This window comes from Centropristis striata, chromosome 23 (assembly GCF_030273125.1).
Source record: "Centropristis striata isolate RG_2023a ecotype Rhode Island chromosome 23, C.striata_1.0, whole genome shotgun sequence".
Taxonomy (NCBI): Eukaryota; Metazoa; Chordata; class Actinopteri; order Perciformes; family Serranidae; genus Centropristis; species Centropristis striata.
This window is the reverse complement of record NC_081539.1, coordinates 1,609,755-1,631,081: the sequence shown is the minus strand read 5'-3', so window position 1 is coordinate 1,631,081 and position 21,327 is coordinate 1,609,755. Positions and strand designations below refer to the sequence as shown.

Here is a 21,327-nt window from a genome sequence, read left to right as displayed (position 1 = left end):
GGCTTTGTCCCTATGATTGACCTCCTTTCACCTTGTCATGTGAGCCCTGTTCATATAAAAATACTGATTACAGTAGTTTTCTGTTTCTGAAATATCACTGGATTCTGGTGAAAAGCCAGTACTGTTTGTTGTTTGTAACACTTGAACACCAGAACATTTAAATGACATGTTGTATCAGCCTTTTTTTCTTCTGATGTGAAATAATAAAAAAATAACATAAAAACTTTGAACCTAAGTTTGATTTTTAGAGTAAGATAATGTACATTCCTGTTCGTTTTAAAATGTATAAAAACAAATCCTGATATGTAAATCTTTTCTTTCTTCGAATGTGATATAAATCTCCAGCTTGTATAAATATAACTTTCCTGCATTTTGGTGTAAATTAAGCCTATTTATTTGAATTACCTCTGTGGACTTTAAGAAGTTTTGAGTGTTGCTCAGTTCTCAGGCTGTCTAACAATAAACATCAATGATTCTGAATGTTTAAATCTTAACTGTCGTGAGCCTTCTAATGTGGAAAAACTACATTTCAGGTGTGAAAGAAGTTCAGTTCAGGTGAGGGTGTGTGTGTACGTGAGTCAGAGACACACCCCAGTGTGGAGATAATATCCAGGTAAACATTATGCAGTACAAAGGTCACATTTATTGCCGTCAGTTGAGACACTCCTGATTTGTATTGTGCTTTTATTGTAACTCGGACGACTTAGATTAATTCAGACGTCGCTCGTTGAGGAACAATGGTGACGCTGGGTAAGTTTTACATCATTACTCATATTATTTCACTGTCGGGTTCTGGTTTATTACGTTAAAGTAAACAGATTTACTGGAAAATGACTCCTCACCCTCTGAACCGGGATAAAAAATCATGTTTTCTTTAATCAATTGCCAATAATACACCGTTCATCATAGAGAGAAACTAAAAACAGGCGTCGTCTTTCCAACAGTCCTTGAACGCATCAAAGGTTATGAAAGTTTGAAAAAGTAACCAAAACAAAGCTTAACCCTTTATGGGGTGAAGAACTATATTTGGTAACTTCAGTGGATATCAAAATGTGGTCTCCGTGTCTCTGTTTGGTCGTAGAACCACATGGATTTCTTCCAGATAATCAGCAAAGGTTCCAGACTGGTTCCTGACCGGTTCCAGACTGGTCCCTGACTGGTTCCAGACTGGTTCCTGACTGGTTCCAGACTGGTTCCAGACCGGTTCCTGACTGGTTCCAGATTGGTTCCAGACTGGTTCCAGACTGGTTCCAGACAGATTCCAGACTGGTTCCAGACTGGTTCCAGACCGGTTCCAGACTGGTTCCTGACCGGTTCCGGACCGGTTGCAGACCGGTTCCAGACTGGTCCCTGATTGGTTCCAGACTGGTTCCTGACTGGTTCCTGACCGGTTCCTGACCAGTTCCAGACTGGTTCCAGACCGGTTCCAGACCGGTCCCTGACTGGTTCCAGACTGGTTCCTGACTGGTTCCTGACCGGTTCCTGACCGGTTCCTGACCGGTTCCAGACCGGTTCCAGACCGGTCCCTGACTGGTTCCAGACTGGTTCCTGACTGGTTCCAGACTGGTTCCAGACCGGTTCCTGACTGGTTCCAGATTGGTTCCAGACAGGTTCCTGACTGGTCCCTGACTGGTTCCAGACTGGTTCCTGACTGGTTCCAGACTGGTTCCAGACCGGTTCCTGACTGGTTCCAGATTGGTTCCAGACTGGTTCCAGACTGGTTCCAGACAGATTACAGACTGGTTCCAGACCGGTTCCTGACCGGTTTCTGACTTGTTCCAGACCGGTTCCAGACTGGTTCCAGACCGGTTCCAGAACGGCCAGTAAAACCAGTAAAACCACTTCCAGAGGAAAAAGGAACATCACAATAATGCCTCAATAAAAATATAGTGATGTCATATATTTAGATGTTTCTTAGTAAAGAGAACAGTAAGGAGACCCAGTTAAAATGTATCAATAAATGTATACATAAATATGTCATAAATAATCAATGATTAATGTATGATTAACTAAATTAAAGTTGATAGAGCTGATAAATATAATTACTCGATTAAACAAAATATAATAAATAGGACATAAATGTATGTGATGAATTGATTCCTAAATGTTCCTTTCCTTTACTCTTCCTTATATCTATTTTTACTGTGATAAAAACAAAAAACCCTTCTTCATCTTTGTGAGGGGCATTTTGTGGCGTTTTCTCTTCTTTTTGTTTTATTTTTTCCACCACAAACCACTGAGTCACACACTGGAGCAGCTGGAGCCAAAAGCTGCTTTTCTAAGTTTTTACTAAGAGCATGATGGGAAAAAACTGCTAAAAGAATCTAGTTGTAGTCTTGTAAATAGTTCCACAGTCTGCCTAAAATCTCAGTGTGAGGCTAAAAACTCTAACACTTGTCTTTAGATGTGAGCTGATAGAGTCTTTTCCAAATCTTTTCAAAGTCTTCTGATGTTTCGGGAGCATAACACACTGAATGTGTGTCAGTGCCTCAAACAACCTCAGTGCAAAAAAAATCTGAGCTATCCCTTTAAAAGTGGAGCAGTGAGGCGACGCGTCAGTGTCATCGGCTGCGTAAATGCGTCATTTTACGCAATGTACGGACGTCGATGAGTCGGAAGTTGGGAATAAAAACTGCTGAAAGAAAGTCCTCTGCCGCGTTTGCTGTAAAGCCTTCTACACATTTATATACAGTCTATGCTTCTACACAGTGTAAGTTCAGAGACTCCTCCTCCATCTCTCTGTCTGAGGAGGAGGAGGAGGAGGAAGAGGAGGCATTGTGTCTGTGCCTGCTTGGGTTTGTTGCTGAGAGTTGATTAAACTACTTCAGGGACGGGCAACTGGAGGCCCGGGGGCCGCATTTGGGCCGCACCCTCACTTGAAGTGGCCCTCAGTACAACTACATGCATTTGAGCATGAAATCTTAAAAGTTCAGTGTAAAAATGCACAAAATTACTTCTTGTAATAAATGTTTGTCTGCTGCTCTTGCACTGAAAAAAAAAGAAAAGAAATCACAGTAAGTGGTTATTTTTTATTTGCTTCAAACCTTTTGTAACCCTATTTATACTGTTACACATGCATTTGAGCATGAAATATGTTAAGTTACTGCACTGTAAACATATTTAAAATTGCAGTTTCATCATATCTGGTTAAGTGCACGCTCCTATATGTGGCCCTGTGGTAGTGGACATGATAAACTGTGGCCCCCTGCAGCATTTAAGTTGCCCATCCCTGAACTACTTACTTTGATTAAAAAAATAAATAAAAAAACTTTCAGGGATACTTAAATTATATTTTTAGTAGAAGTTGATTTCCTCACAGAGGGCTAAACTTGAGGTTACACTGTTTTTTTTGTATTCCTCTAGAATGTCCATTGAATTGTACTTTGTTTTTCATTATTTATGTTGTCTGATTGCTAAATGTAGATTTATAATTACCTTCCTTTTACTTGAACAAGCTCCTGCATCACATTTTATTTTGCAGAGACTGTTAAACACTTTCAGAGAAGATGATTGAATGTAGTATTGAAATATAAATGACGAATGAAGTTTTTAAAATGTATTTGGGGTAAATTCTTTGTTATATTAATCGATTAAAAAATGTTGTTAGGTGCAGCCCTATAAAATAGTGATATTAGTGTCAGAATGTCTTTATTCTCCATGTGTCATTTAAAATAAACCAGATCCTGTTAAAAACATTAACGGTCAACGGTCTCGTGACAAATATTTACTGAAAATCTGTTTTTTTCCCCCCGCTGTGTGGTTGAATCCATCAGCCACTGTTCTGTGGCTAAATTATTGTTCAGACTTTGTTGTGTGTGTCTGTCTGTGTTGTACAGAACAAGAATAACATTTTGATAAAACTCATAAAATGAATACCTTTAGTTTTATTTTAATACTTGGTCATGAATATAATAATATTCTTCTCTTCCAGCAGATAGTGGTCTGCAGGAGGTTTCAGATGAACATTAGATCAGTCTGAGGAGGAGATGTGAACATGTGACTGAAGGAAGTGATGCAACAGGATCTACACTGAGCTCTACATCACAGAGGGACAGAGTGAATGTGAACAACTGGGGTACAGTACATGCAGTACAGGTTGTGTCTCTGACTGAAGTCCAGGAGGTGATTGGTGACAGTGTTTTATGACTGAATTAAATAGCATTGCACCATATAACTTAATACAGCCTCAGTTAAACATCTGAATCTAACCAAAGGTCTGTTTTATGGACCTTTTATTTAACAGGATCTCTGTTAAACATTAACATGTTTTGTCAGTATTTAACACAAAGAGCTAGGTTCTTTTAGGCAGCTGCTATACTGATATTCAACCTATAACATTTAAAAGTTGAAACCCGATTGCAAAGCCAAAATACATTTTCTGTAGAAAGTTTCAGGGTAACTTCCCAGATGCCTGAATTGTCATCATTTTATTTAGTGATTCATTACCAATTTAACATGAGAAGCTTTTGAAACTAGATTAAACTAAATGAAGAGGCCAATGACATATACCTGCATGAGTCTTGAAACTTGGAAACTTGTTTCCTTTACATGTTCTTTATTCACATTATCTGTTGCTGTTTTCCCTCAGACTGACTTCAGATCAGAAGATGAGTGGTTGTGTGGAGGAAGAGGAGGACGGAGCAGAGTCTGTAGTATCTGGCTGTCTGTCTGTGAAGAGTGACCGCTCCAAAGATTTTCCTCTGGACTTCAGTAATGAACCTGGACCCTCAGACACAAAGTAAGACCTGATGCTAACTCATTTATTTTTTGTGTATATTGTATTCATATGTCTTAGAATGCTGGTCTGCCTCAATGTTTGGACCATCTCTAACCTAAGTTCAAACATAAATAACTCAAGTTCAGCTGAACGGGGCACAATCAATAAAGGGCATAACTAACTCTCTCTAATAGGAGCTTATTATGTGAAGTAACTTGCAGAAAGTGTTGAGTTGTATTCAGTGATCCCCCCCCAAACGGCACCCCCACCCCCCTTGACAATCAAGTTAATTTTATTTTCTATATTGCGCCAAATCACATACACAAACATAAGTCATTTAAGGTTACCTTTCCTATATCTTTTCCTTTTATTTAACAAACTAAATAAGCTTATGTTATTTATCCTATTTACACGACAGCGTGTCATTTAATTTCACAAGTGCACCAGGGTTTGTCATTGATTGCCTACGACTGAAACGTCCTCCGAGACGTCCGCGCGCATTCACACGCACTTCATTTACCGAGCTGAGACACATGAATGCCTCCTTATCTGTATCAGTCCCGTCCCACATCATCTCTCCGTGTGCACATGTGCACTCTGAACTAAATCCCATCAACCTGTACGGGCCGGTCACAGGTGATCCAAACTGATCCAAAACACACTGTTGCATACGGTGTTCGGTTAGCATTAGCTGACACTTTAAGTTGTTTTAATCACAAAAGGCTAAACTGTGCCTAACGGTCTGAATTACTTCCTGTCGCTAAACACATGCTGCTTTCAAAATAAGAGCACAGTGTGTTAACAGAATCCACCCCAGAATTTACATGAAGACTGTCAAAATAAGATGCCTTAAATAAAACAAACAAGAACTTTTATTCTCCTTTACAATAATTCATTAAAATATGCAATGATTAAGATCAGTGTATATAATGGAATAGTGGCATTAGAATCTGCGAGAGGCCACTAAATTTGGGCTTTGACTGAAAATGTAATGTGAGGTGTTTTCTCTCATTTAGATCTCAAGGTGCACAAGAGCGATGCATTTTACTTAAAAATGTACAAAATGGAGGGGGGGGGGGTTATGCTCGTTGGAAAATATGTGGTCCCCCCCAAAGCTGTAAACCTAGGGGAAACCCTGGTATTGACAAAGTACAGCCAGTTCAGTAAATGCGTTGCAAGACAGCCAGACAGGAAACTTCAGTTAATTTGTATTTATTAAAATAGGAGAATGAATTAAAGCAACATTTTAGTTCCAAACAGAAAAGTAACAAAACTCATTCTGTTTGTCTCTGACCCACTCAGCTTTCAACAACAATCAACAAATCATTTTAGTTATCACGAAATGTCTTCACAGGGGGAAGAAGAGGAGTGATGTTTGTGAGGAGGAGCAGCCGTCCTGCTGTGCTTCCTGTCAGGACGTCCTGAAGGATCCCGTCTCTACCAGCTGTGGACACTGGTTCTGCAGACGGTGCATCAGCTCATACTGGGACCAGTCTGCGTCACCAGAAGACTCCTCCTGTCCCCAGTGTGGACAAAGACCCAGAACCAGTAAGACTGTCAATCTTTCTGCTTTATGTCTGAATACAGGACCTGTTTGAACATGGATATTTTAAATAAGTATTAATACCTTCATGTTTTAAGTCCACCCGAAATATAATTGTCTGCTTAAACATACAAAAGCCAAACCCAAAATAAATAAATGTATATTCAGTATGTTTTGTTTTGATGAGATCACCTCCTGTCTTTGTATCAACCATCAGAATGCTGTTTTTTTTTGTCTATGGATACAAAACTATAAATCTGGCTCTATTTTTTTTTTTTATATACTTTTTTGGCCATCTTTAAGGCTTTATTGACAGTGAGAGACAGAGGGGAAGACATGCGGGAATGGGCTAAGGGTCGGATTCAAACCCGGGCTACCCGCTCGCGAGGACTAAGCTTCTGTGGTATGCGCTCTACCAGGTGTGCCACCGGGACTCCCCTGGCTCAAATTTTGATAGAAATCAGTCAAAAATAATTTCATAGTAAAGTAAAAAAAAGCTGATAATGTTACCATATAAAAGCTACTCTCTTGCAGCTTTTACATGTTACTATAACTATTATTATTATTATTGATTTTCATCGCTGTAACATTTTGTTTTTACTTGTATGTTTTCTTTGTTGTTGTTTTTTTCTAGTGCCTGGTGGTCTGCAGGAGGTTTTAGATGAACATAAGATCAGTCTGAGGAGGAGATGTGCATGTGTGACTGAAGGAAGTGATGTAACAGGAAGTGGAACCCTCCTCAACAGGATCTACACTGAGCTCTACATCACAGAAGGACAGAGTGAAGAGGTTAATACCCAACATGAGGTGAGGCAGCTGGAGACAGCTTTCAAGAAGAAGACCGTCCATGACGATCCAATCAGGTGCCAGGACATCTTTAAAGCCTTACCTGACCAACAGGGACACATCAGAGTGGTTCTGACGAACGGCGTCGCTGGCGTTGGAAAAACCTTCTCGGTGCAGAAGTTCAGTCTGGACTGGGCAGAGGGTTTGGAGAACCAAGATGTCAGTGTGGTGGTTCTGCTTTCGTTCAGGGAGCTGAACTTGATCAGAGATGAGCAGTACAGTCTTCTGGAGCTGCTCCATGTTTTCCATCCAACATTACAGAAGGTCCCAGCAGAGAAGCTCGCCGTCTCTAAACTTGTGTTCATCTTTGACGGCCTGGATGAAAGCAGACTTTCTCTGGATTTCACCAACAAGGAGGTTGTGTCTGATGTCACACAGAAGTCATCGGTCAACGTGCTGCTGACAAACCTCATCGAGGGGAATCTGCTTCCCTCGGCTCTCGTCTGGATAACTTCCCGACCCGCGGCGGCCAATCAGATCCCTCCTGCGTGTGTCGACAGGGTGACAGAAGTACGAGGCTTCACTGACGCCCAGAAGGAGGAGTACTTCAGGAGGAGGGTCAGTGATGAAGAGCGCTCCAGCACAATCATCTCACACATCCAGACATCCAGGAGCCTCCACATCATGTGTCTGATCCCAGTCTTCTGCTGGATCACTGCTACAGTTCTGGACCACATGTTGACTACAGAGCAGAGAGGAGAGCTGCCCAAGACCCTGACTGACCTGTACTCACACTTCCTGCTGGTTCAGACCAAGAAGAAGAAGCAGAAGTATGATGAGGGACATGAGACGAGTCCACAGGAGCTGATGGAGGCTGACAGAGAAGTTCTTCTGAAGCTGGGGAGGCTGGCGTTTGAACAGCTGCAGGAAGGAAACATCATGTTCTACCAAGAAGACCTGGAGCGCTGTGGTCTCCATGTCACAGAGGCCTCAGTGCAATCTGAAATCTTCAGAAGAGAGTCTGTAATCTTCCAGAAAACAGTCTACTGCTTCGTTCATCTGAGCGTTCAGGAGTTTCTTGCTGCAGTCTACATGTTCCACTGTTACACCACCAGGAACACAGAGGGACTGGAGGATTTTCTGGGTACAGATTGGTACGATGAATACATTGACCTGCCCCTGGATGACTTCCTGAGGAGAGCCATGAAGAAATCCCTTAAAAGTAAAAATGGCCACCTGGACCTGTTTGTCCGCTTCCTTCATGGCCTCTCTCTGGAGTCCAACCAGAGACTGTTAGGAGGCCTGCTGGGTCAGACAGACAACAGTCCAGAAGTCATCCAGAAAGCCATCAACAACCTGAAGAATATGAACACTGAGGAGATCTCTCCTGACAGAAGCATCAACATCTTCCACTGTCTGACGGAGATGAACGACCTCTCAGTCCATCAGGAGATCCAAGAGTTCCTGAAGTCAGAGAACAGATCAGAGAAGGAACTCTCTGAGATCCACTGCTCAGCTCTGGCCTACATGCTGCAGATGTCAGAGGAGGTTCTGGATGAGTTGGACCTGGAGAAGTACAAGACCTCAAAGGAGGGACAGCGGAGACTGCTTCCAGCTGTGAGGAACTGCAGGAAAGCTGTGTAAGTCCAGATGTTATTTACACTACAAGTCAGTATAATGAGTACAACACACACGTGGACCCCAGGAAGACTAGCGAACTGCCACGGCACAAGCTAATGGGAATCCTTTAATAAAAAACAAAAAACAAAACACAATTATGTGTTTGATGTTGTTGACCTGTTTCAGATGTTGCAAGAGCAAAAAAAATGTTGTTACTTATCAGTTGGTTGTGTTTAAAGGTTTCAAGTTAATGTTGACAGTTGTATTTGTTTCTAGTAATTGTTACATTTTACGTAGAAATCAGTAACAGACATTTTACAACAAATATATACATATATATATATATATGTATATATATATATTTGTATTATTAGCTGATTGACAAAGGAAGCTAGCTATTTTTACATACTTTGTTTGTTAGTCCTTTCCATTCAAAGCTGTTGCAAAGTGTTGCATTTCTCTAACCTGGAAACAGACATGGGATCAGAATTGATGAATGTCTAAATGTAACATTATTTTCTCTCCCTTCAGATTAGTTTATATTTCTAAAGAGTTTTGTTATCAAATGCATGAAATAAATATGAATGGTCCTCTTTCTGATAACATGTTTTGTCATCTATGTGCAATGAAAGAATTCCTGCCTGTGGGCTCTCATACACCCACTTTGAAATTGTGGCCTCAGCTCTGAAGTCCAAGCCCTCCCATCTGAGGGAGCTGGACCTGGATCACAACTACGATGTAAAGGATTCAGGAGTGAGGCAGCTGTGTGTAGGGCTGGAGAGTCCGAACTGCAGACTGGAGACTCTGAGGTCAGACTACATTTCTTTTTTTTCTCCTGTGCTAAATTGAACAAAAGGAAATCTGTCTTAATAACAATGTATGATGATATCAAATATCATGTAATGAAGTTATTTCTGTGAGAAAACGGCCTTCTGAGCACCTTTGCAGCATCATATTGATGCAAATTGGTGCACATTACACATTCCAGCCCAAAAATGTATTCGTTAATTGTGAAATTTCTCACAGCCAAAGACCTTTGGATTGCAACAAGAAATCAAATAGACTACACTGGAAACATCTCTGTTTACCTGACACTAATATAATGCTTGAGCAGTATTTTGTGTTTGACCATTTTTCCTGGTTCAATTGAGGAACAGTGGTCAACAAAAATTAATCTGGACCTCTTCTTTTAATGACAATAACGGCTGAACTTCCAAATTTTGCCTGAGAGCAGCAGGTTATTAATCTGTGTTCACATGAATAGTCTTATGAATGTGGTAAAATTTGTCAGAATGACAGAAAGTCACTCCACTCATTTTAGAAAAAACTCTTCGATGAGGACATAGTAATGTTGAGTGACAATTTAAAACTAAAACATTTGTAATTTGGCAATTTTTTGTATCATCATCATAATTTGTTCTTTGTGCAGATTGGGTTCCTGCGGGTTGTCAGAGTTCAGCTGTGCTTCTCTGGCCTCAGCTCTGAAGTCCAACCCCTCCCATCTGAGAGAGCTTGAGCTGAAAGCAAATGTCCTGCAGGATTCAGGAGTGAAGCTGCTGTGTGATCTTCTGCAGAGTCCAAACTGCAAACTGGAGACTCTGAGGTTAGACACCATTTTTATACTGCCGTGATGAGATTAGTAAGAATAAAATGCAGGGAATTTCCTGTGGTGTATTGGTGCAAAAGAACAAGTACAGAGTTATTTAAATGAGGGAAAGAGCTGGATTGTGCTATTGTGCTATCTTACTGTAAACGGAGAGGAGAGGGAGAGTCTCTGGCCTTTTTGCAGCGGGAAAGAAGCTGTTTCTGGTGATGAACTGCAGCCTCCTGCTCCCACTTCAGGTCTTGGTGAGGATGGAGCCCAGGAAGCTGAATGACTCCACTGGGTAACTGGGGAGTCACACAGGGTGATGGGGGCAGGAGAGGCTGGGCTCCACCATCATCTCCACTATAACGATTTCTGTGGTTTATATTTATTTGGCTGCACAACATGAGTTTGTTTCGATGGAAAACAGAGTTAAAGAGGTGAAGTCATACTGTCTTTATTGAAAAAGCAGCACATTGTCATTGTTAATGAGGGCTCTATTTCACTTTTTCTATTCTCCAGTTTTTAACCTGCATCCTGTTGACTTCAGGTGTTTTGTAAACGTGTTTATTCTAAACCTACTTTATTATAAGATGTTAAATAATTTCAAAAGGAACGTTGTCTTCTTATGCTACATCTTGATTTTTTCAGATTGTGGGGCTGCAGTTTGTCAGAGATCAGCTGTGCTTCTCTTGCCTCAGCTCTGAAGTCCAACCCCTCCTATCTGAGAGAGCTGCAGCTGAGTGACAACGAGGTGCAGGATTCAGGAGTGAAGTTGCTGTGTGGTTTTCTGGAGAGTCCAAACTGCAGACTGGAGAGTCTGAGGTCAGTTCACCGACTCTTATTGATCTCATATGTTTAATATGTTTAACAGTTGATTCTTCATCAGCTGATTAGAGCTTTAATGCACATGCAACATATGCAGCCACGGTGTCTCAACTCTCCTCTCCTCCCCTCTGTTAGAGTATGGGCTGAAGCGGCAGAACGATGCACGCAATAAAAACAGCCAAGCGCAGAAATTGACTGTTTAAGATATTTACCTGATGCAGTGGGACAGCACTGTAAGCAAAAAGACAGTAAGGGTAACTTGGAATCTGTGCAAAAGATGAACAGACGACAAAAACAAACACTGAATGGAAATCAGTTTCTTCAGATAACTTAAACAAATCATCCAACGGTGGAGGACAGAAGAGAGAAATTCCCTTGAGACAGTAACAAGGCTAAAGAGAGGGTTTGTTTTATTGTGCTTTATTTTGTAGAAACATAACAAATGAGATGGGGGAGGGGGCTGAAGGAACAGGCACTTTTTCTTCATGAAAAAGCAAAGATATTCACTTGTCATGCACATACACTGGATTGATTTTAATAACTTTCATGTGCTTAAAACATCAAATCAGGACTCCGTATCTGCAGATAGTCAATATTAAATGAGGACTTGGGGCGTAAAAGCACGCTCCCTAATTCCAGAGTGAAGGTGAAGGCTGACATGATGATCAAAAATAACAGAATCATAACTCTCTGCTCAATTTAGGGAAAACCCCATTGAAAACAACATGTTAAGCTTGCAAATGGAATGAATTTTATCTGCATCATTTATTCTTTCTTCAGATTGAGGGGCTGCAGTTTGTCAGAGATCAGCTGTGCTTCTCTAGCCTCAGCTCTGAACTCCAACCCCTCCTATCTGAGAGAGCTGGAGCTGAGTATAAACAAGCTGCAGGATTCAGGAGTGAAGCTGCTGTGTGATTTTCTGCAGAGTCCAAACTGCAGACTGGAGACTCTGAGGTTAGACACCATTTTTACTTCTAAAAGCAATGAAATAATTTCACACGGGCAGAAACTAACTAACCGTCACTCAAACAATATATGACTACACCTACCGTTTCAACAACCTCAGTTTTAAGGGCAGCTACAAGCCAGCAGCAAAACATAGGGAATCTTGTGTGCTCTTAACAGTAGTCATGGTGTCAAACTAGCTAATGTTACCAATTTTTCAAAAGTGACTGCAACGTTAGTTCACCAGCTCTCTTTTCTTAAACTGCCTAGCAAGCGGTTGTAGCACAAGGACAGTGTTTCAATCAGTGTGGAGAAGATGATGGAGTTAAGCAGGTTCTTTTAAAGTCTACAATTCTACAATGTCATTTAGCAGATGCTTTTATCCAAAGCGACATACAAATGAGAGTTAATACAACACAAGCAAGGATGAAGTCATGAAACATAGCAAGAGTAAGTGCCGTGGGTTAAGTTTGAGTCCATTAGCACACAAGTGCTATTAGTTTGCTAGAGTGGTCAGTGCGAAAATTGTCTTAGTCATCAGTGTAGATCAAGAGTGAAGGTGTTCAATAAAGAGTTGGATCTTCAGTCTCTTCTTAAATATTGAATAGAACAGTTACAGAACTAACTATTTAGTGTGGAAGGAACAACCATTTGGAGCAGAACAAATTCTGAAAACATTTGATTTTTCAATCTGAAAGAGTTCTGAGGAAACTACTGTCTTTTAAAGTTGTAATGATTGAGTTTTTTTATCTTTCAGATTGTTGGACTGCAGTTTGTCAGAGATCAGCTGTGCTTCTCTGGCCTCAGCTCTGAAGTCCAACCCCTCCAGTCTGACAAAGCTGGACCTGAGCTTCAACGAGCTGCAGGATTCAGGAGTGAAGCTGCTGTGTGATCTTCTGGAGAGTCCAAACTGCAGACTGAAGACTCTTGAGTAAGTAGATGTTTGGAGTCAGTCCATGCTGGTTTCAGTAGCTTTGTACTGAACACAGTTGTTATCAAATCAGATATCAAGTGTTTCCTGTACACCTTCTTAGTAGGTGCTTTCCTCAGTGAAGCTAGTAATAGGTTCATTCTCTTTCATAGAACCATCATTACATTTAATAACCATATGGTTGAAGTCTGACTGACCAGGACTCAGTGTAGCCTGGACAGAGACGTAGAGCTACTAGTCAAAGCTAATCAAGTGAAAAGTTTTTGTTAGATTCTGTGTGTCTGCTGAGAAGACTGGGAGTCTGGAGTTGTATTCTCAGTGGTGGGTTAATCCACATTTGGTGCACTTGTGAGTATTTGTGGCAGGTGTGTATGAGTCAAAATAAACAACAGTGTGTGTGGTAATGAAGAAACATGACACCCAGTGCAACAGTGTAGCTCATTGTCAGTTTTTAATATTTTATGGAGTGCAGACCGCTGTAGCCTAAATGGACTACTCCCACTTAGATGAATGGGATAATTTGCGTTTTTACCACAGTATCAGATCTGGTGTGAATTCAGCCTCAATTCAGGCCTGAAGCCTATTTCCCCGCTGCCAGATGAGAGATATGATCTGTCCAGAGAAACATCCGGAGACTCAGCTGGCCCCTCTCAGGAGAGGGAAGAGGCTCTACTCCCAGATGTCTGAGCTCCCCACCCTATCTCTGAGGCTGAGCCCAGACACCCTACAGAGGAAACTCATTTCAGCTGATTGCTTTGCGTCTGTTTATATATTGGTATCAAATTATATAACTCTAATTTCCTCCTTTCTGGTGAATCTCCTCCTTATTTTCTAAATTATCACTTTCTCCCTCATTACAACAGTGCCATATCATTTAAATTTGGTAAACTCCACTGGCTGGGCCTGGTCTTACCTTTTCATATATTTTTTTATATGCTGATTGTATCCACATATCACATTCTGTCAGCCACTATCCAAAGCTCAGCACCATGAAGAGGGTCAGAATGTAGATCAAGGGATTCACTTTCTGGCTTGGCTCTCTCTTCACTACAGTGATCAAACAAATAATTTGAAAGAGTAACATTGTCCTCTAAATCTATCTAATCATTTTTTCTTTCCTCAGACTAATTCACTGCAGTTTGTCAGAGATCAGCTGTGCTTCTCTGGCCTCAACTCTGAAGTCTAACCTCTGCAGTCTGAGAGAGCTGGACCTGGGCTTCAACAAGCTGCAGAATTCAGGAGTGAAGCTTCTGTCGGCTGGACTAGCAAGTCCAAACTGTAGACTGGAGTCTCTTAGGTCAGACTCCATTTCTTTTGTTTCTCTGCAAAACCGTCGTCAGCTCTGAAGACATTATTAAACACTGAAAGATTTCAAGCAGGAACTTTGTCTTCAAAAGTCACATCATTTATTCTTTCTTCAGATTGTGGCGCTGCCGTTTGTCAAGGACCAGCTGTACTTCTCTGGCCTCCGCTCTGAAGTCCAACCCCTCCCATCTGAGAGAGCTGGAGCTGAGTACAAACAAGCTGCGGGATTCGGGAGTGAAGCGGCTGTGTGTTGGACTGGAGAGTCCAAACTGCAGACTGGAGACTCTGAGGTGATATTAAACTGATCTACACTGAGTATCTGAAGTCTGTTTGCTTCTTCAGTAAATCAGTCGAATGACTGTGGCAGAGCAGTGTTGAGAAATCCTTGTCCTTAATTGATATTAAACATTAAATGATTTCCTTTGGAACTTTGTATTCTAAACTTATATAATTTTTTCTTCATTCAGATTGAGTTTGTGCAGTTTGTTAGGAATCAGCTGTGCTTCTCTGGCCTCAGCTCTGAAGTCCAACCCCTCCCATCTGAGAGAGCTGGAGCTGGTTTCAAACTACCTGCAGGATTCAGACATGAAGCAGCTGTATGATCTTGTGGAGAGTCCAAACTGCAGACTGGAGACTCTTGAGTAGGTAGACGTTTTGAGTCAGTCCATGCTCTAATGTTATGTTGTCTGGATCTTCCCTCCTGGTCGTCCTGTCTTTCTTCCAGGTGGGCTTGGAGTTTTATCAGCTCCTCCGTCACATCTTCTCTCCTCCGTGTTTGAAACATGATCTTCTACTTTGTCGAGTCTCTTTTTAGTTTTGCTGATCTCCTCTTTAATTTCCTGGAGTTGTTGCTTATTGTCTTGTCGAAAGTCTTTTATCTCAGCGAGAATGGTATTCAGGTTTGCCTCCATGTTAGCTTTGTCTTCCTCTCCGCTATCATTAGCCAGCAAGCTACAGCTAGCTGGGGACGACTCCGGACTCTGTTTTCCGTGTGTTTCAGCATTCTGTGCAAATAACTTTGGATTTCCTCTGCCTGTCTTGCCCTTAACCATGCTTTTACGTCAGTTTTAAATTGAGTTCATTGAGTTAATGGGCACTCAAGTCCTAGTAGTTGGGGAGACTCTCTCTTAAGCTGCCATCTTGGCCGCTGCTAAACCGGAAACTCGGCAAAAGGAGTTCATTCTCAAACAAGAATACACCCGAGTTGATCTTCGGAAAAGCTTTGCATCTGTTTATATATTGGTATCAAATTATATAACTCTAATTTCCTCCTTTCTGGTGAATCTCCTCCTTATTTTCTAAATTATCACTTTCTCCCTCATTACAACAGTGTCATATCATTTCAATTTGGTAAACTCCACTGGCTGGGCCTGGTCTTACTTTTTTATATATTTTAAAAAATTTTTATAGGCCATTAAACACTCTTTGTATGTGATAAGTGTGTGTTTTGTCGTTACTTTTTACATTAAACCAACTTTTGCTAGTTTAATTCTACCACAAAAGATTGTTTGCACAGCAGGAAAGGGCAAATGATTGAATTGTAGCACCGGTCAGGGTTCAAATTGAGATTCTTGGCCTTGTTTCCTGCTGTGGACAGAAGCCAGGCTGAGAGTCTTTGTATTTCTCTGTAGCGCTTCATTTTCACTTCATACTTAAGTGAAATCTGCAGAGAAAATAGACTTGATGTCCAAACTCTCTGCGGGTCTGTGAGCTTTACTTTAACATGAGAGCTGAAAGGAAGAAGGCCACACTGAAAGCAGCTCCACTTCCTGTCTGAACAGGACTGAAGTCCCTGCTGACTGACAGCTGATGAAGGGAGTCTCTGTAAACTCTGATTTATCTCTTCTGTTGTCTGTCTTCTCTCATCAGGTGGAAGTGATCTCCAGTAAAGTCCAGTCCACCATCCTCCCTGTGTGTTCCTCTGGATCTGACACTTTGTCCACCTGGACAGGAGGAGAAAACTATAAAAAGTGTGAACTGAATCAAAGTTTCACTGAAGTCTACCAACTCAAACAGGATTCTGTTTTGATTTGTGTGAAGAAATTGTCACTGTTTTAAGCTGCTTTCTTCTTAAATCTTCCTTAAATGGTATTATTACTCTCCAAACTTGAATATTATTATCGTCATGTGCAGACTATATCCTGTTTTTAAAGACTCTGCAAAGCCAGCTGATAATTTTCGGTGGTTTTGTCAAAACCAAAGACCCTAAATCATGTCGTCATGTGATCCATTGTTAAAATAAAATGTTGGTAACCGTCGGTGCAGCAGTTTGTACTGTCATCTCACAGGGTCACAGGTTTGAACCCGGCTTTGTGCTCTTCTGTGTGGAGTCTGCATGTTCTGATCTCTCCTGGTCCTTATGTACCTGATAATGATATGAATGAATGCCGACTTTCATTTTTAATATCAGTGTATATACATTAAAAAAAAAAATTATGTAAAAGGAATTAAAATAATAGTGATTTCATTGGACAATGAAAAATAATACATACAAATATTAGTTTGGGAAAATGTAGGTCATTTCAAATGAAAAAAAAGAAGTTTAAAGACATGGAAAATGTAAAGGGAAAAAAATATAAATAAATAAAAGCAAATATACATTTATTTTTTCCTATATCAATGAATGCCTACATTTTTTAATATTATTTCTGGCACATATAATTGGATATTAAATGAATTTGTAAGCTCTTTATTTAGTCTGTTTCTTTATTTAGACTTTTGGCAGCTTCTGTTTTTGTGGAAGCTTCTAGAAGGTTTAATGGATGAGAGCGGAGCGACAACAAACCATCCCGGAGCTGTCTGTTTTTATTGTTTCATTCATGGGAAAGCTCAGAAAACTTTCACTGGGACAAAGTGACCAACTCAGATCGGTTTATAACGAGCTAATGCTAAGCTAACGGGCTGAAATAGCGGGAACCGTTAGCCAGCTAGCTTAGCCTCCCGTTAGCTAACGTCTTTTATTCTGGGTGAACTCGGCTGTGTTGTTCCACCGGCTGTCTTTGGAGAAGACAGGTAAAAGCTGTGTGTTTCACATGTTATTACAACTGTCAGATAAATTACCCCAAACGGAACTTTAGGAGCAGCTGGAAAGTTTTACTTCATGAGCTTTTATTTTGTATGTCTGTTAAAGTTTATTTTGAAAGGCATTGTAGGCGGATGTGGAAACCGTTAACGACAGTAACGGACAATGTTCCTGAAACGGTAACTCCCGGTGTTTAGGGTGTAATTTAAGCAGTATGGGAGCGAGAAAACAAGAGAGTTTATTTATTTTAAGTTGATTATTAAAATAAGTTTTATAAAAGTTAGTTAACTTTGGTTGTTAGCAAAGAAATGTAGCTAACGTTAGTGTTAGCGGTTAACGGTCACTTTGGAATTGGTATTGACTTTCTATCTTATTTCAAAATTTTCTCTCATATTTTCAACTTTTTTATCTCATAATTTCGACATCTCAGAATTTCATTTTTTTTTATTTTCATAACTGGTGTAATTAGGGTTGCCAACCGTCCCTTGAAAAACGGAATCGTCCCGTATTTAGAAACAAAAGCACCCGTCCCGTATTGAGGTGAAAAGGGACGCACTTTGTCCCGTATTATTGTGACAGTCAAAAAATAGTCAGTAAATGCCAATGAAAATTTAATAACAGGGCGCTTTATATGTAAACTTACGGTAAACTTGTTCCCAGGCCCCGTCCTGCTTTGTGACCAATGAACTGACAGCATATTCACACACGAGTATGACGATACAGAATACGCTCATCCCATTGGTCGAGGAGAAGAGAGCAGAAGACAACAAAGCAGCATGCGTAGGTGACAGTGACACAGACGCCGGCCCGACACTGCTTTACGGGGCGCTACACCTTCGAGCAGCAATGTGTCTAGTACCCCTCCGAGAAAAAAACAGAAAAGGATGCAAAAATACAGAAGAATGTGTAAAAGGAAGCACCTGGGTGGAAAAGTGCGTGATAACATCTATAAAGCACACTGCACGTTGTGCCGGCGCTCTTTTTCCTTAGTCCATGGTGGACTGACTGATCTGAAACAACATGCTTCCAGTACTGCGGTCACGCCATCTGCACTTTAAATTTTAGTGCGCAATTACATTGTACTTTACGGCCCGTTTGTCAGCTGCATGACTCCAAAATAGCCATTCAATTGTATTCATGCTGCTCCAATAAAATAAATACATCAATTTGTTATCAGCAAACTCCAGTGCATTCTTGAAGACCAGGTCCCCATGTGTTCATGACATGAATTTAATGCCTTTTTACTGAACCAATTTGGAATTATGGAATGCTATAATCTTCCAAAATGGCCATTCAATTGCATACATGCTGCATTTTAAAAGCCAACTAAAGGAGTGAATCAAATTGTTATCAGCAAACTCCACTACATCTTTAAAAAACAGGCTAATTGTTATTTTGTGTTAAAGTGAATTGCTGGATAATCATTTGTTTTCTATGTATTCATGTCACACAAAAATATGCATCTAATTCAATTCAGGTTCGAGTCAAATTGTTAAAAAATCATTTTACCTACAAAAAAGGGGCTAAAAAATTCCACCACGCCAGGATGGGTGAAGGCAATCGGGTCGGCCGGCCCTGCCAATGAAGTGTCCCTTATTTATTTTTCGGGGAGTTGGCAACCCTAGGTGTAATGGGCTTCCATATTTTTCTGTCTGTTGGCTCTAATATCGGCATATTGAAGCTCCAGTTAACTGAACTAATAACATGTATTAGACGAGCTTCATTATCTTTTATCAAGTTTTTTATTCCAAGTACCAGTTACAGTCCCAACAGCTTGCTAAGCTAACGTTAGCCTCTGTTCTAGACCTTTCTGTCACTTATTATTGTAAATCATTTTCTAAAACTGAGTTATTTATTATTCAACAACTGATGTTAGCTACATCTCTAACATATCACACAATACATAATTATTGATAATATTTCTCAGCAGGGATAGAAATCTGCATGTTAACAGACATGTTGCAGTAATATAATAATATATAATATAATATAATATAAGTGCAAGTCTACCAAATCTCACCTTTAAATTCAAGTCACAGAGCGAAGCAAACAATTCTCTGATCTTTAAAAACCCAGACCGTCCTTTAGTCACACTGACAGCTGCACATTTTAATACTATCATATTTTAATAAATTAAATTTAATGTACAAACTAAACAAGGAGATGTGTAATTTCTGGCTACTATCTTTTTTAGGATCATGAAAAAGAGTTTTGACTCAGGAAACAGGTTTAAAATATGTTTCATAATGCAGTAGTGAGAATATTTGTAGTTTTTTTTATGTTGGTCCTGTAAGTGTGTAAAAGAAAAGAAGACAGAAAAAGTAGTAAAGTGTGAAACTAAATGGATGTAATGTAATGTGATTCGTGATTAGTATTTTTAATTTAACCTGTTCAAGAGCAGAGAAAAACATCAAGCTGATCTATGTGACGCTTTAATCAGCACACAAAGTCATGATGGCTGAATAATACACAGTAGAGCTGCTGTAAACAAAGAGAACAAGACCAGGCTCAGAGGAAGAGGAGGGCTGACTGCTTTACTGTGTGTGTAAAGCAGTCAGCCCTCACCTCAACTTCCCTAAGTTTTGGGCGTGACTCTTGAACAAACTTGTTCTCCTTTAATGTTCCGAGTTAACAGTCAGTGCTGCTGTTTTCCCTCTCAGACTGACTTCAGATCAGAAGATGAGTGGTTGTGTGGAGGAAGAGGAGGACGGAGCAGAGTCTGTAGTATCCGGCTATACCCATGACCTTCAGTAAAGAACCTGGACCCTCAGACACAAAGTAAGAACTGATACTAACTCATTTCTATGACTCATTTTTAGTGTTATTGTTGTGACACAAAGAGAAATAATTTGTTCTAATTTTGTAAGTCAAAATGAGAAAAAAAGTCCAAGTCTCCAAAAAAAGTCAGAATGAGCAAAAAAAAGTTGAAGTCATGAGAACCAACTCAAAATAACGACAAAAAAAGTCAAAATAACGAAAAAAAACTTGAAGTCACAACAATGAAATGAGGAAGTCATGTAAGATAATAAAGCAAGTGTCTGTGTGTCTATTCTGTCTGTGTGTGAGTCTGTCTGTCCGTCTGTCTGTCTGTCTGTCCGTCGGTTTGTCTGTCTGAAAGTAATGTGAAACTCGTCAGTTTGTGTGGAAAAACTCGTCAGTTAGTGTAAACTGACTGTTTTCAGTTAGTGTGTGTGTGTTGGGGTGTGTGTGGGGGGGGTAGCTAAGCAACCAGGGCCAGTTGGCAGCCACCAATCAGAGCAGAGTAAACAACTGAAATCAACTGCTGCTGTGAAGCCGATGACAGGGAGCAAAAAAATAGCAAAACGTTCTTGAAAAGAGTTTTTTGGGCAAAACTACTATAATTCCTATCATTGTTTTAACTTCACTTTGAGCATCCTCAATATATATATATATATATATATATATATATATGTGTGTGTTTTGTGAAGAAAACTGAAGAAATTGTCTTTTTAGAGCGATCAGAAGAAACTGGTAGCTCTGCTTTCCTCCAGAAATGTTCCCTCCTTTTTCCCATGGCGGTCTATGAGGCTGTGGGTGGTGTTGGTGGATCATCAAACTATAACTCTGACAGCTTTAGCAGACCAATATGAGTGAGAAGATTAATTTTCCTACATTTCTATCTATAAATTATTGTGTAGCGTGGCATTTGCAGCCTCGAGTGCAGTTACCAAATGTATTTTTTGACAAATTTTTCTCTCCCACTGCACTCTAGGGATGATGTCATCCACTGTCATCTCTCCATAGGGTAACATTGGGGGGGATTTTTTGGCGTGTTTTTGCAGAATAATTTGAAAAAAGTTTGTCGAAAACCCTTAGAAAAGTTAAAGCACACTTGACATGGCCGAGCCGGTCGATTAGATACAGTTTTAGTGTAATTGCGACCAAAAGAAAAAAGAAAAAAAGAGAAGAAAAAAGTCGAAGTCACAAGAGAAAAAAAAGTAAAAATAACAGGAAAATAGTCAAAATAACAAGAAAAAAGTCAAAATAACGGGAAAAAAGTCAAAATGAGAAAAAAAAAAGTCGT

The 21,327-nt window shown here is 40.2% G+C and overlaps 1 protein-coding gene across 2 annotated transcripts; it reads left to right on the top strand.

Annotated features, from left to right (window-relative positions):
* Positions 1-2,622: 2,622 nt before the first annotated feature.
* Positions 2,623-16,906, top strand: LOC131962323 (NACHT, LRR and PYD domains-containing protein 14-like). 2 transcript variants are annotated; one of them, XM_059327312.1, is made up of 14 exons: positions 2,623-2,710; positions 3,935-4,075; positions 4,589-4,738; positions 6,072-6,265; positions 6,895-8,686; positions 9,299-9,475; positions 10,096-10,269; positions 10,903-11,076; positions 11,860-12,033; positions 12,782-12,955; positions 14,079-14,252; positions 14,377-14,550; positions 14,728-14,901; positions 16,130-16,906. In XM_059327312.1, the coding sequence occupies exons 3-14, from the start codon at positions 4,608-4,610 to the stop codon at positions 16,137-16,139; spliced, it is 3,522 nt and encodes a 1,173-aa protein (XP_059183295.1). In that variant the 5' UTR covers positions 2,623-2,710; positions 3,935-4,075; positions 4,589-4,607; the 3' UTR covers positions 16,140-16,906. The 2 variants fall into 2 exon arrangements, with proteins under 2 accessions (XP_059183295.1, XP_059183294.1); XM_059327311.1 differs by having other exon boundaries at positions 3,935-4,122.
* Positions 16,907-21,327: the final 4,421 nt, after the last annotated feature.

Coding starts and splice junctions, on each gene's coding strand:
- LOC131962323 (XM_059327312.1), top strand. CDS start 4,608: ATGAGTGGTTGTGTGGAGGAAGAGGAGGACGGAGCAGAGTCTGTAGTA. Junction 4,739..6,071: donor CCTGGACCCTCAGACACAAA/GTAAGACCTGAT, acceptor ATGTCTTCACAG/GGGGAAGAAGAGGAGTGATG. Junction 9,476..10,095: donor TGCAGACTGGAGACTCTGAG/GTCAGACTACAT, acceptor TTCTTTGTGCAG/ATTGGGTTCCTGCGGGTTGT.